General features: G+C 49.5%; 6 protein-coding genes across 6 annotated transcripts; 4 read left to right on the top strand and 2 right to left on the bottom strand.

Moving 5' to 3' along the window:
• Positions 1 to 407: 407 nt before the first annotated feature.
• On the top strand, positions 408 to 3488 carry BABINDRAFT_9227 (CAP-Gly domain-containing linker protein; the record flags this gene model as incomplete). Its single annotated transcript, XM_019132930.1, has 1 exon — positions 408 to 3488. The coding sequence occupies one exon, from the start codon at positions 408 to 410 to the stop codon at positions 3486 to 3488; it is 3081 nt and encodes a 1026-aa protein (XP_018983769.1).
• A 306-nt stretch (positions 3489 to 3794) lies between these two features.
• BABINDRAFT_162663 (homocitrate synthase) lies at positions 3795 to 5588 on the bottom strand. Its single transcript, XM_019129467.1, has 2 exons — positions 5527 to 5588; positions 3795 to 5482 (listed from the first exon to the last, which is right to left on the bottom strand). Exons 1-2 carry the CDS (start codon positions 5558 to 5560, stop codon positions 4179 to 4181), a joined length of 1338 nt encoding a protein of 445 aa, XP_018983768.1. The 5' UTR covers positions 5561 to 5588; the 3' UTR covers positions 3795 to 4178.
• A 293-nt stretch (positions 5589 to 5881) lies between these two features.
• TPT1 (tRNA 2'-phosphotransferase) lies at positions 5882 to 6610 on the top strand (the record flags this gene model as incomplete). Its single annotated transcript, XM_019130572.1, has 1 exon — positions 5882 to 6610. One exon carries the CDS (start codon positions 5882 to 5884, stop codon positions 6608 to 6610), a length of 729 nt encoding a protein of 242 aa, XP_018983767.1.
• Positions 6611 to 6712: 102 nt separating this feature from the next.
• BABINDRAFT_181124 (uncharacterized protein) lies at positions 6713 to 8389 on the bottom strand (the record flags this gene model as incomplete). The annotated part of the gene is made up of 2 exons (XM_019131145.1): positions 8181 to 8389; positions 6713 to 7963 (listed from the first exon to the last, which is right to left on the bottom strand). Exons 1-2 carry the CDS (start codon positions 8244 to 8246, stop codon positions 6713 to 6715), a joined length of 1317 nt encoding a protein of 438 aa, XP_018983766.1. The 5' UTR covers positions 8247 to 8389.
• A 924-nt stretch (positions 8390 to 9313) lies between these two features.
• BABINDRAFT_168181 (uncharacterized protein) lies at positions 9314 to 10195 on the top strand (the record flags this gene model as incomplete). Its single annotated transcript, XM_019130571.1, has 1 exon — positions 9314 to 10195. One exon carries the CDS (start codon positions 9314 to 9316, stop codon positions 10193 to 10195), a length of 882 nt encoding a protein of 293 aa, XP_018983765.1.
• Positions 10196 to 10787: 592 nt separating this feature from the next.
• BABINDRAFT_162661 (glycosyltransferase family 15 protein) lies at positions 10788 to 12230 on the top strand. The gene has a single exon (XM_019129466.1). The coding sequence runs from the start codon at positions 11022 to 11024 to the stop codon at positions 12165 to 12167; it is 1146 nt and encodes a 381-aa protein (XP_018983764.1). The 5' UTR covers positions 10788 to 11021; the 3' UTR covers positions 12168 to 12230.
• Positions 12231 to 12936: the final 706 nt, after the last annotated feature.

Here is a 12936-nt window from a genome sequence, read left to right as displayed (position 1 = left end):
CAAACCTGTTAAACCTCCAGCTTTGGTCTCAAGGCAGTTTATAGATCCAGCTTGACCTTGCATCCATTACCTGTTTTGGCTCCAAGCCTGACACACCACATTTATTCCAACAGACAGCTCTGAGCATTTTTCAGGTAAACCATCCAATCTGGCCGTATTTGTATCCTTTACCGATCGTTAAAGGCAATTCGGACTAGCTAAGACCATTCACAAGCTAGAAAGATCCAATTTAAGCATCATCCCGACAAATAGGGACAACCCCCCTGAGAAAGTATAAAACTTGGCCATCGCTCTACAAGTGCGTTCAGTATCCCGGTTTCCTGGCAACCTCCAGAAATTTGTTTGACCGGCAATTCTCTACTTAACCCCGGACCCACTTCATATTCACATTTTCTTTACATTTTTCGATGCCATCTATATCTCTCACTGGCAAGGAGCTTGCACTCGACGCGCGCGTAACACTCCCGCAGGGTGGCGTGGGATTTCTCCGCTACGTGGGGCTTATTGAGGGCAAGGAGGAGCGCGGGCTTTTTGCTGGGGTAGAGCTTACGGGCGCCGACGTCGCGCGCGGCAAAAACAGCGGCCTGGCCGATGGCGTACATTACTTCCAGGTCGCACAGGCCGGTAGCGGGATCTTTCTCCCCTACAACCGATTGGCTACGGCAAACCTCGGAGTCATGTCGCCCAGCGCTCATAAACCACGCACCAGTAGCGCCATGGGTAGGCGGCGGTCCATGTTGCCATCGCCTGCGGGGCTAAACCACGGCGACGAGCCCGGCCCCTCGCCTGGCCGCAGTACGCCCACACACTCTAGCCGCGATAGTGTCCGCTTCAGCTCTAGCAGCCGCTTGTCGCTTGTGCGAAAACCGTCACTCAGCTCGATACCATCCGAGTACACGCGCGCGTCGCGGCGGTCGTCCTCTTCGACGTCGACGCTCGCAGACAAGCCGCGCGTGGTGTCTGCACACTCTCCATACCTCGCACCCATGCGTAAGTCATCGCTCCAGTTCTCGCCCGAGCACACGCGCGGGATCAGCGTGCACAGCTTCAACACCACACGCAGCTCCTCTGACAGCACATACAGTCTTGAGGAGCGTGCGCGCATAGACGCACTCCAATCACCTGTAGCGGTGGGCCGCACGTGCGACAAGCACGATACCGACATGCAGGTACGTGCGCTCGCACAGGCCAAGGATAAGCTAGAGGGCGAGAACGCACTCCTCAGCAGCCGCCTCGAGGAGCGCAGTGAGATTCTCAACGAGCTCAAGGCGCTTGTTTCGGAGTACGAGCCCGCAATCGAGGCGTTAGAGCATGACTTACAACAGCAGGCTGCGCAGCACACAGAGGTGATTCATGCTCGCGATCTCAAGTTGGAAAAGGTCAAGAATGACAATGCGCGCGTGACGCAGGAGTTGCGTGAAGCGTTGGCAGAGTTAGAGGGTGACATGGGCAAGAACCATGAGTTGTATCTTGCGGAGGTGGACCGTTTAAAGGACGGTATCGACGCGCGGGAGCGCTTGATCGCAGAGTTGCTGCAGGAGAAGGCGCGGTTTGAGGGGAAGACCGAGGCAATCCGCCAGGAGAGTGCGGGCGAGTTGGCGGCGCTGAAAAGTGCCATTGAGAGGATGGAGCTGGCGATGGTGAAAATCCAAGAGGAAATGCGGGGAGCAAAAGAGCGGTACGAGGCAGAGCGAAAGGCAATCACGGAAGAGAGAGATATGTGGAGGGGAAAGGCCGAGGAAGTCCAGGCCGTGGCAGCTGACAAACCCTCGGGCGTTGCTTCTGAAACATCTCTGTTTGAAACTTCCCACTTAACATCCAAAATAGACTCCCTTCTTGCCGAACTCGACGCGAAGAATGCACAGATCGAGATTCTCCAGCGCACCGACGCCTCTGAGGTCGCAGCGCTCCAGGCGAGGCTCATAGACGCAGAGGCTGAGCTTGTGGAAAAGACGACTGCGGTGGTGAGTTTACAACTGGAGTTGGAATCCGCCACAGAGAAATTCAAGGGGGCGCGGGAGCTCGAAGGGGACGATGTCAATGCCTTGGAGCGCTTACGAGGGGAGCTTTTGGCGGTGACGCGCCGGCTTGAGGACGCGGACGCGGAGCGTACCGCCCGTGATACACTCGTGGCGGAGTTGAAAGAGGCGCTTGAGCAGAGCGTACGCGTGAGTGCGTCGGAGCGCGTAAACTTTGAAAATCAGTTGAAGATCATGAGCAACAGCTTTGATGCGAAGGGAAATGTGATGGCGGTGAAGGACAAGTTCATTGCGGACCTTCAGGCGAAGCTTGCGGCCGCGGCAAGCGAGGCGGCAGAGGAGAAGCGGGCGCTCAAGGCAAAGCTAGCGGCAGGGCCAGAGGCTATGGGCGAGGCCGCGGGTGAGGACCGCCCCAAGCTCGAGAAAGAAGTCCAAAAGTTGCGCCGCATCTTGGAAAACACCGCCAGCGGGCTCTTCAACCGTGACCAGCATATTGACGAGTTGAAGAAGCAGATCGACGCCAAGACACGCGAGGCGAGCGTCGACAAGGCGCGTTTGGAGAAAGAAGTACAGTTGTTGCACCTGAAGCTCCAGAACGTGGGGCGGGATCTTGTGTCAAGAAACCATACGGTGGAGGATGTCTCTTCCAGGGCTATACGCGAGCTGGAGGATGAGGCACGTAAGGGGGAAAACTCCAGGCTAGAGGAGGACAATGCAAAGCTCCGCGCCGAAATCAAAATCTTAAGTATCGCGCTCGAGAAGGCGGGCAGGGTGTTGGCCAACAAGAATGGTGACATTGAGGTATTGCGACACCAGGTTGGGTCGCTGGAAAACTTGAATATGCGTCCACCGTCGCTCGTGTCGCGCGACAGCGTTTCGTCGGTGAACTCGATGAATGATATCCAGATGGAAAACAAGATGAAGCTTTTGCAGAAGAACCTTGACAAAGCGCATGCAAGCCTCGCAACAAAGGACATGATGATTAAAGATTTGAACAATGAGGTTGGTTACTTGAATAAGCACATGGCGAGTGGCAAGTCGTCGTCCATAAACCCCGGGGCGGCCGAAGTGCGTGCCCAGGAGCTTGCAGCGGTGCGCGCAGAGAATGCGGCATTGGCCCAGATGCTCGAGCGCCTACAGAAGGGTGAGACGCGCCCGGAAGATGCGCGCGCGGCGTTGTCGCCGCTCCAGAAATCCAAGTTGGTCGCGGACGCGCAGTTGCACGTGCGTGTAGAGGAGTTGAACGAGACCATTTCGCGGCTCGAGTCGCAGTTACTGCAGGCCCTTCAGGAAAACAACCACCTCAATGATCGGTTAGTGGCAATATCGTCGGACTCCCCGGGGTCTACGCACGACGTGGATGATTCCGCGGTGTCAGAAATTTCAGAGTTGATGGTGTACAAGCCGGAAAGGAGCGATGTGAGTGCGGGGCGAAAGATGTGGTGCGGGTTATGTGAGAGAGAGGGGCACGATAGTATGGAGTGTCCATATGAAAACGATATGTTTTAGAGATAGCCCATGCAACCGAGTGCGTAGCACATGGTTGAGTTAATCTTGCTACCGTTAAATGTGTGGTTAATGCAATTTCACCGATATATTCTTGGAGCTTGAATGGGGGGGGGGGGGTTCCGTGACTCCAAGTTCATAAGGTTAAGTTAAGCCGAATAGTTCATTTTTGAATATGCTTTTAATGAAAACGCCTATTTGTATTCCTTTTAAATTGGATTTTTCTTAGCCAAAAATAGCTTTTCCTGTTACCGAAAGGTATTCTCTAGACCCTAGAACTTCCGAACAGATCTATTGTCACGATATGAAGTCACCAACAAGACCAAATCCATACATATTTAATACACATAGCTCTATTTAGGAAAGCTGACGGTGGACTACGCCATAATCATTTGAACCACATCTCAGACATTAATCCACCACTTCCTTTCCAACCATCCACAGATCAGGCGTATGAAGCTGGTGACTGAACGGAAAATTCATTCAGTAGCTTTTACCCGGTTTAACCATTGCATATACATTACAGCACTCCTTGGTCCTTTATTTCTCTCACGGAGAATGCTAGATCACGTAAAATTTTAATTTCTGGTCTAACCAGTCATCAAAGCCCAAAATACAACTGGCGTAGAGCCTACACCTGGAGAACTACCCACACACCATTGTAATTAATAAATAGAAAGGTATAAACCGTGTTTAGATGTGCTGCCTCTTGTTGCTGAGGTCGCCATCCAAAAAATCAAAGTCTTCGAATTTGGTACCGCCAGAAGGCATGATAACCGGACTACTGACGTCCTGATGGAAGTTCTTGATGATGGAGTCCACGTCGTCGATGTTCAAGGCACGGACATCACCCAACTTCTTGATCTTGGTGGTGACCTCCTTGCACTGGTCGTCGGTCAAGTGCAAATTCAACTGGTCCACACGCGACTTGATGGCGTTCCAACCTGTCAACCTGTTAGCAAAATGGATATATCTGGTTAAACCGAAATCAGACGGGTTGAGGATCTCGTAGGTGGATGGGTTGGCCAAAATAGCCTTGGCGTGGATACCAGCCTTGTGGGTGAAGGCGCAGAAACCGGTGATCGGGTTGTTGAACGGGATATTAACCTGAACGGCCTCCGCAACCAAGTTTTCCAAGTCTCTCAACTTGTGCAACTTGTACTTGGACAAAACGTAGTCTCTGTCAGCCGCAATCATACGCGCCATGAGCCCCCCGAGCGGGGTGATCCCGTTTCTCTCACCAATTCCCAAAACGGAAACGTCAATCAACTTGGCACCGCCTTCCAACGCGGTGTAAGCATTGGCGATCGCGCACCCGGTGTCGTTGTGGAAATGGCACTCAATGTCACACGAGACGACCGACTTTAACGTGCGCACCAAATCGTAGACCTGTCTGGGGTTGGCACACCCGACGGTGTCGGCAATACCGACTCGGTTAACCCCGATCTTGTCGACGGTTCGGTAGATGTTCAACAAATCGACAATATCGGATCTGAAGGAGTCCTCAGACGAGAAACGAATCTCAATCCCCTTGGACTTGACAAACTCAATAACCTCCACGGCAGACTGTGCAATGTAGTTCATGTCCTTCCCGTGTGAGTACTGCCTCAAAAACTGGGAGGTGCCGATAACCACATCCACACCGTCAACACCGGTTTCAACGGCGACTCTGGCATCGTCCATGTGGCATCTGATATGGGTCAAGATCTTGGCCTTCAAACCAAGCTTGCAGATCGCCTCACAGTCCTTACGCGACTGTTCGGAGGCGACAGGGGAGGTCAACTCGATATAATCAACCCCAAAGTCATCCAACGCCTTGGCAATCTCGATCTTCTTCTCGGTGGTGAAGAACGCGTTAGCAAACTGTTCACCCTCTCTCAAGGTGGATTCGATCAACTCAAAATTGGACACGTTGGAGAGGAAATCGGCTGGATTCGGCCCATAGGGGTTCTGTTGGATGTTGCGGTTTGTGGCCTCGCCAACTTCTTTGAAGCCGCCTGGGAGGTTAGTACTGAATAATAGTCAGAGGGAGAGGACATACCGGTAGGTGGGATGGCGTTAGCGTCTTCGCACATTTTATGATAATTAGAGATGTATAAGGGTGTCGGTGGTTGGAAAGCTAAACCTGAGTTTATGTCAAGAAAGATGCAAAACGTTGGAGCTTGGCACATTAAAGCCTCTGGATAAATCTTGGTACCGGCTTACGTAAGCGCTTATCGCTGCGCCGCACGAACTCTCCATTTCTGACATGCGTCGTATTTTTATATATATGGACAATCTATGACACAGCTCTGTCTGCTGGTCAACCGGTCCCGTCACTGACATCCCTTAACGTTACAAGCTAATAGAGTCGACAACCCTGTTTCATATTGCAAAGGAGGGATATCATATATATAATGAGTGAACCCATCCGTACTATTAATATCCCAAAGTCCCAGAAGGGGTCGAAACCACGCCCAGCGAAGGCTGCTCCTAACCGAGACACCCTCATCTCGAAATCACTCTCGTATCTTCTCCGTCACGCTGCTCAGGCCCATGGTCTATCGGTCGACGAAAATGGATACATTCCGCTTCCTGAGATTCTTAGCCACAATAGAGTCAGGTCACACCAAGCTACCCTCGCCGACATCCAGCGCGTTGTTGCGGACTGTGACAAGCAGAGATTTACCTTGAAAAAGGCCCAGGGGGGTGCTGACGATAATGCCGCCTCCTATATTATTTGTGCCAACCAGGGCCACTCTATGAAGGTTGTTACGAACGACGCTGAGTCATTGAAGCCGCTTACAAAGAAAGAGGACTTTCCCTCCGCCGTGATCCACGGAACCACCAAGGACAAACTCCCCTTTATATTGCAATCCGGGGGGTTGTCTCGTATGACCAGAAACCATATTCACTTTGCCAAGGGGTTGCCGGGCGCAGATGGCGTCATCAGCGGGATGAGGAAGAATTGCTCTGTCGTGATTTATTTGGACATTGAAAAGTGCTTCCAGCAGACGGAGCAGGGCCATTTGCGTTTTTTCGAAAGCATTAACGGCGTGATTTTGTGTGCCGGTGATGCTAATGGAATTGTTTCTAAGGAGTTGTTTCTGAAAATAACTGACCAAAAAGGCAATCGTATCGTCTGAGGGTGCAGAGAGCTTGTGTGCCCAACAGCCTAGCCTACATTTCAATGGCGCATAATATATATTTAGACAAAATTAGGTTTGGAATGCCTCGAAATGACAATCTCAAACACTCGCAAGGCTTAGTTTTTCCAACCTAAGGTCCCCTTCGGCTTGATGCCATCTTTCATGGTTTCTGCCAAACAATTTCACCAATTCAGGCTCGTCGCCCGGCTTGGAATTAATCTTTTTGGCGCCATACAACCGGGACTTTTCGTCGTCCCACTGGAACTGCGTGATGGTGTCCCATTCCTCCGGCTTGTTGAACCCCAACGACCTTAACTTAGGAGAGTTCAAGGAAGTGGGGTCCGCAATCGTGTTGAGGGCCAAATTGTTGAAGTAGATCATCACCAATCTCTTGAACTGTCTCTGATCGTCAGGTGGCGCAACCACTCGGTGAATGGAGGACTTAAAGTACCCTCCCGTCAAGAATTCCATGGCATCTCCGATATTAACAATCAAAGAGTCTGGCTTATGCCCGACGTACTTCCATTCACCCGTATAGTAGTCTCTAATCTGAAGCGAGAGGATGGGCTGAGAGGTGATGAAGGTGAACGCACCGCTATCAGAATGGCCTCTCAACCAGGTGCCTCCAGTCTTTTCCTCATCTTCCACTGGCATTGCCAAGTAATGCATGAGCCTGGCAACCCCAGACCCGGAATTCATCTTGAGATCACCTTTCCAAACCTTGAAATGGTTCTCCCACAAGTAGCCCTCTGGAAGCTGCAAAATGATATCGCACAAGTTTAATAACCTCCGCAAAACGTTAAAATGGAGATAGCGATAATAACTAGCAAACTCAGGCAAGTGAGCCTGCGCCACTTCGGGGTACTTCTTTTCGATAAAGAAAGGGCCGTCATGCAAGATATCCCTAAAGTTATAGAACTCAATCGAATCTTGAACTCCGTTATTGATGGTCCAGTAGCCTCTAGGCTTGAAGCCATGGCCTCTCTCGGCTCCTAAGCTTTTAGATCTGTCCTCCAAGTCGGTCTTCATGGCGCCGGACAAAAACTGGAGCTTTTCTTCCTGGGGCAAGTCAAGGATTGCCTGACTGTATGACTTTAATTTCTCCAAGTCCTCCGAGGGAAACCCCCAGTTAGTGATGTTGAAAAACCCGTAGGTGGAAATTGACTTTTCCAAACTACTAGCCAACCTCTTTCTGGATTCATACCCCTCCAGGCCATCCTTGTACTGTGAAAAGTCAAGTGCCTCTAATTCAACCGTATTGTAACCTGTAACAGCGCTTGGCTCCGCCTGCTTGAATGGTCTAACATTGTACTTGGAATCAATGGCTGCAATGTCAAGCTCTGGGATGAACTGAGCTCTGAGAGCTTCAACGTTTTGTTCGGAATTTAACGCTTCTAACGGTGCAGATTCTGAAACTACCGACGGCATAATGACTGTAGGATTTATGTGATGGGTAAAAGAGGATATCTAGAGGCAATTTAGAATACTTATACCCTTGGATGTCAGGGGTTTATGCAACGGTTTTTTAGATTACAAGGGGTTACTTAACTTTACGCCGGCCCCTTACAATTGCCACAGTGGGGAGATAACCAGAGGATCGGAAAGTGAGCCATAGTTTGATGTAACACTGCATGATAACCAAGCTTTTTTCCCACACTTTTTAGGCAGAGCCGCTGATTCTGAACATAAACTGTGGAGGATGAGGTTATTTTGTAGTGCGTTTCGCAATTTCCGATAGGTTACGGACCGAGGCAAAATATCGGACAAAGCCTGAGAAATTTTCTAATTGGGTAATTCAGACCGTATATCCGGAAGGCTGAAATACACTGCTTTGGGTAAATAACGCAAAGACACCTTGGCAGCAAAGGTAAGCCTTAATGCCTTTGCAAGGACCGGAGGGGCAGCGTCCGTCGTACTCAATCAGTTGTAAGAAAATGAACCAAATCGGCCACAAGTATACTTGGAATCCTTTCCAGAAGATGTTGTGGTTAAACTTTGGAACTTTTCAACAAGTACGAGGTGTGCTCCTTACGATCGCAGTGCGAAGCGAATATATTATCTAAAGTTGAGGTTATATTCAGCCCAGAAAATAAAATAAAGCCAAGCTTTAAATGTAGAATCCTACTCACAAACCTGACTTCATTGGATATCTATTAAACTAGGGCTACGCACGTATCTCCACACGAAGATCACAACTCCTAGGCGGAGCAGCTTCCCGATGGATTTGCTAGGGTGCCCCTTATCCCTGGGAGTATTCCCTTTCAAATAAGCATGCTGGCCGTTTCATACGAGGGAACAGCCGTAACGAGAAATCCCTCAAAAATATCTCAATACCATTAAAATTCTTTCCTTGTCTTATTTACCGACAATTTTCTCCATTAATTCGTACCTAACACGCCCAAGGGATACATCAGTATCACTCTGGCCCGCCTTGATCAACAAATAATCTTGGCTATTCATCAAGCCCAAAAGCATCTGCTGCCTTTGTCTGGTGGCGGCGTTGGGTTCAGGGCTTGTACCTCGCTGGTTGGGGATCTCCACTGATGGTGATCTGTGAGCGTCCATGAAGTGAAAGAGTGGAGTGGAAGACTTTCCCCCAAAGATTTCACAACCCTAGTTTTCAAAAATAGCCGCTCGAAACCTCCGGCATGAAAAATCCAATGTGTCAAATACCCGAGCTATACATCCCTGTCCCTTCCAATGTTTAGTCGTATTGTTAATCTTGGCTTGCCAAGAGTGCCTCTCGGTTTCCCTCTTCACCGTATATTGACCAAAAAATGTCTCTTCCCTAGACCGGCACTTGCTCTCAACCTCGCTCGCCCATTCAGCTCACACCCCGTTCTCTATGGCAGACCGCCACGCCAGGGAAGTGGCGGATCAACCAGGGCATCATACATTCTCCAGAGAGTCCCGGACAAAATTAAGATCGTGGGTGGGATCTTTGGGATTGCTGCATTTGCGTCGTTTGTAGTGCTCCCGTTCCTCTCCTTGATGATCATCGTACTTCCTCCTGTGCTTGCGATTTCTGCTATGGGGCTTCGTCGCAAGCTCCAGAAGAGAGCTGCCGCTAACACTATCCGCTGGAAGATGATTGACAAGTCGGACATGCAATATGACCGGCCAGCTAACTTTGTGGAGGATATTGTGGCGGACTTTGATAACGTGGCGAGATTCACCACTAAAAGACTTCTCAGGAGCTTGGAGCTTAACGAGAAAAAAATTGTTGATAAGTTGAACTTGAGGCTTGATACTACCACCAATATGCCTAAATTGTCGTTGGGCGAAATCGCCGCCGTGGATGCTATTGTGCGGGTACAGGAGACCTCGGAGCCGTCTCCCATTGGCGAATACATGTACATGGTGACGGTTCCCCTCAGCATCAAGGACCACGGAAAGACCGAGTCGAACCACCTTGGGACTGTGGTGTTGTGCTTTGCGAACAGTGCATTGTCAGGCGCTAAACCCAAAATGGTCATCGAAGTCACCCCCCAGACTTTACTCTTGGAGTCTAAGGAGAAAATCTACATCACGTCGTCCATGGACGACGTGGATGATGGTGAAACTATTACAATTAATTTGTAATGGTGTGTAGATAATATGATATTAGAGCTTATTGATACTGTTAGAATCGGCCCCATCTTGTGTAGCAGTACCGTTCAAAAGGAGTCACGGAAGATATTGAACCCAGTAAGATGTCATAACGTAAAACATGCAAGCACAGAGTTTCTTGACACTTGCGCTGAAATAACTAGGGTACACGATAAAGGTGGATTATGGACAGCCGTACCAGAAGGGACATAGTTTCAATACGATCCTAATAGACAACCCACCAGGAATCAAGATTTATACAAACATGTCAATAGTCACTAGATCGATAGGGTTTGAGGGTATACACAGCAGGCTACACTAGGCGTAGAAACGTGCTAAACCCTTGCAAGATTCCCACTGTAAAAACACCTCCAGGGATTGGATATAATCTTTACGAACGGGATTATAAAACCCATTGTCTACATTCTATATCAATTTGACACAAAACGTGATTATGCCACCTCTTACAATTTACTCTCGCTTACGTATAATCGACTCTTACGCGAATATTTAGAAGCCATGCATGGCCCTTGAAATTTACACGGTAATGTTCGAGGCTCTTTACACGAACGGCATCAGGAACGCCTGCTGGCAGAAAATAGAAACTATAACGGTAGCCGCACTAAGGCGCGCTTCAGGTTAGTCTCTACCGCCTGGATTTTTTTTGCCAGCCCACGAAGTTTTGATTCTTTTGGTCGCCTCAGACTCGACTTCAACCACTTTCTGAATATCCGACTCCTGACATATACCTGGACGGTCTTTCGTATCTAGTGCCCGAACTTCAAAGCCTGTTTCACACATTCACATCTGAAACGTTTCCATGGCCAGATTATCCAACCAGCTCATTGTGGGGGTCTTGGGGGCGTTCCTCATCTTCTACACGTTTGTCTACAACATCGAGCCCAAAATCATCTACATCAACACGGATGGGGAGCCAATAGACTATTCCGCCCTTGCGCCGTTGCAAAAAGAGCAGCAGTGGAAGACGCAGCAACGCGAAAATGCAACGTTTGTGTCGCTTGCACGTAATTCGGAAATGTACCAGTTGGTGGAGTCGATCAGACGCGTGGAGGACCGCTTCAACCGCAAGTTCCACTATGACTGGGTGTTCTTAAACGACGAGCCGTTCTCCGACGAGTTCAAGGCCCTCACTTCTTCGATTGTCTCTGGTACCGCAAAATACGGCCTCATTCCCAAGGAACACTGGGGGTACCCAGACTATATTGACCAGAAGAAGGCTAAGGCGTCGCGCGACAAGATGAAGGCGGACAATATCATTTACGGTGAGTCTGAGTCCTACAGACACATGTGCCGCTTCGAGTCCGGGTTCTTCTTCAACCACCCACTTATGCTTGATTACGAGTGGTACTGGCGTGTGGAGCCAGACGTGCACATCTACTGTGACGTAGACTACGACTTGTTCAAGTACATGCGGGAAAACAACAAGACGTACGGGTTTGCCATCTCCATCCATGAGTTTGTTAAGACGATTCCGACCTTGTGGGACACCACCAAGAAGTTTGTCGAGGAGAACCCAGAGGTTATAGCTGAGAATAACCTCATAGACTTTGTCAGTAACGACGGTGGTAAGAGCTACAACTTGTGCCACTTCTGGTCAAACTTTGAAATCGCCAACATGAACTTCTGGCGGTCGGACACGTACCAGAAGTACTTTGATTACTTGGATCGTTCCGGTGGCTTCTTCTACGAGAGATGGGGTGACGCGCCGGTCCATTCTATTGCCGCCTCGCTCTTCTTGCCGAAGGACCAGATCCACTACTTTGACGACATCGGATACAGACACGGGGTGTATGCCCAGTGTCCGTTGAACGCCGATCTCCGCTACAAGAACAAGTGTCACTGCAAGCCCGAGGATGACTTTACTTTCAGAGGGTACTCCTGCGGCAAGCAGTACTTTGCCGCCCAGGGGTTGGTCAAGCCGCAGGAGTGGGTGGATTACCAATAAACCGTATCTTTATTTACCGCTGCTTGTATAGATAAACTTATCAAATCCTATCGCTGATAATAGACTGTAGGAAAGGATATACTTTAATACGGAGGCACACGTCAATCCCCCCGAAGATCCTGGCTTCAGAGGGTTGATTTAGCGGGTTGGAATTTTGGACGTTACTGCTTTTATCTTGAAGGAGCCAGGGATGGCCAGAGATCCCATGTCATACGTATCTTTCTATGCCCTCATATTGTTGACGTGCCGTTTAGCTACAACTACTGTTCTCTGATGTTCCCCCTTCATGATATAACCTCCATTTCTGCCATATGTAACCCATCAGGTATCTTTGTGCAAGGCTCATGTTTTATTCCTCAAAGTGTAGCTTGAAGGAACACGTATCCACAAATGCTAGGCCCACGGCATTTGCGAGCCAAGCCCTGGTGTGCATTCGCAGGGATAGACGAAATAGACTGCATATATGTCATGTGCTTACATACTAGCTTTTCCAGTATGACTACTTTAATCAAACGATCAAAGACACTGTTCGAATAGGTATCCTTTAAAAGAATCTCGGAAGGGTTTCTCCAACGTCGCAGAGGCTAAGATAGTATTAAGCGTCCTCAAAGACCATAGAGCGGTTGACCTCCTAGCAACGCCAACACGGATACTCTACCCAGATTAGGTTGCGGCCGTATATTCCTGGTGTAACTGGGTATGTAATCTAGCAGGGTCGTGTTGGGTCTGTGCGCCAAGGTAAAAAAAAATAGGCACCCTCCGGCATGTC

Source organism: Babjeviella inositovora (assembly GCF_001661335.1).
Source record: "Babjeviella inositovora NRRL Y-12698 unplaced genomic scaffold BABINscaffold_10, whole genome shotgun sequence".
Lineage (NCBI taxonomy): Eukaryota > Fungi > Ascomycota > Pichiomycetes > Serinales > Babjeviella > Babjeviella inositovora.
The sequence above is the reverse complement of the archived record's forward strand: the minus strand, read 5'-3'. Positions and strand labels throughout refer to the sequence as shown.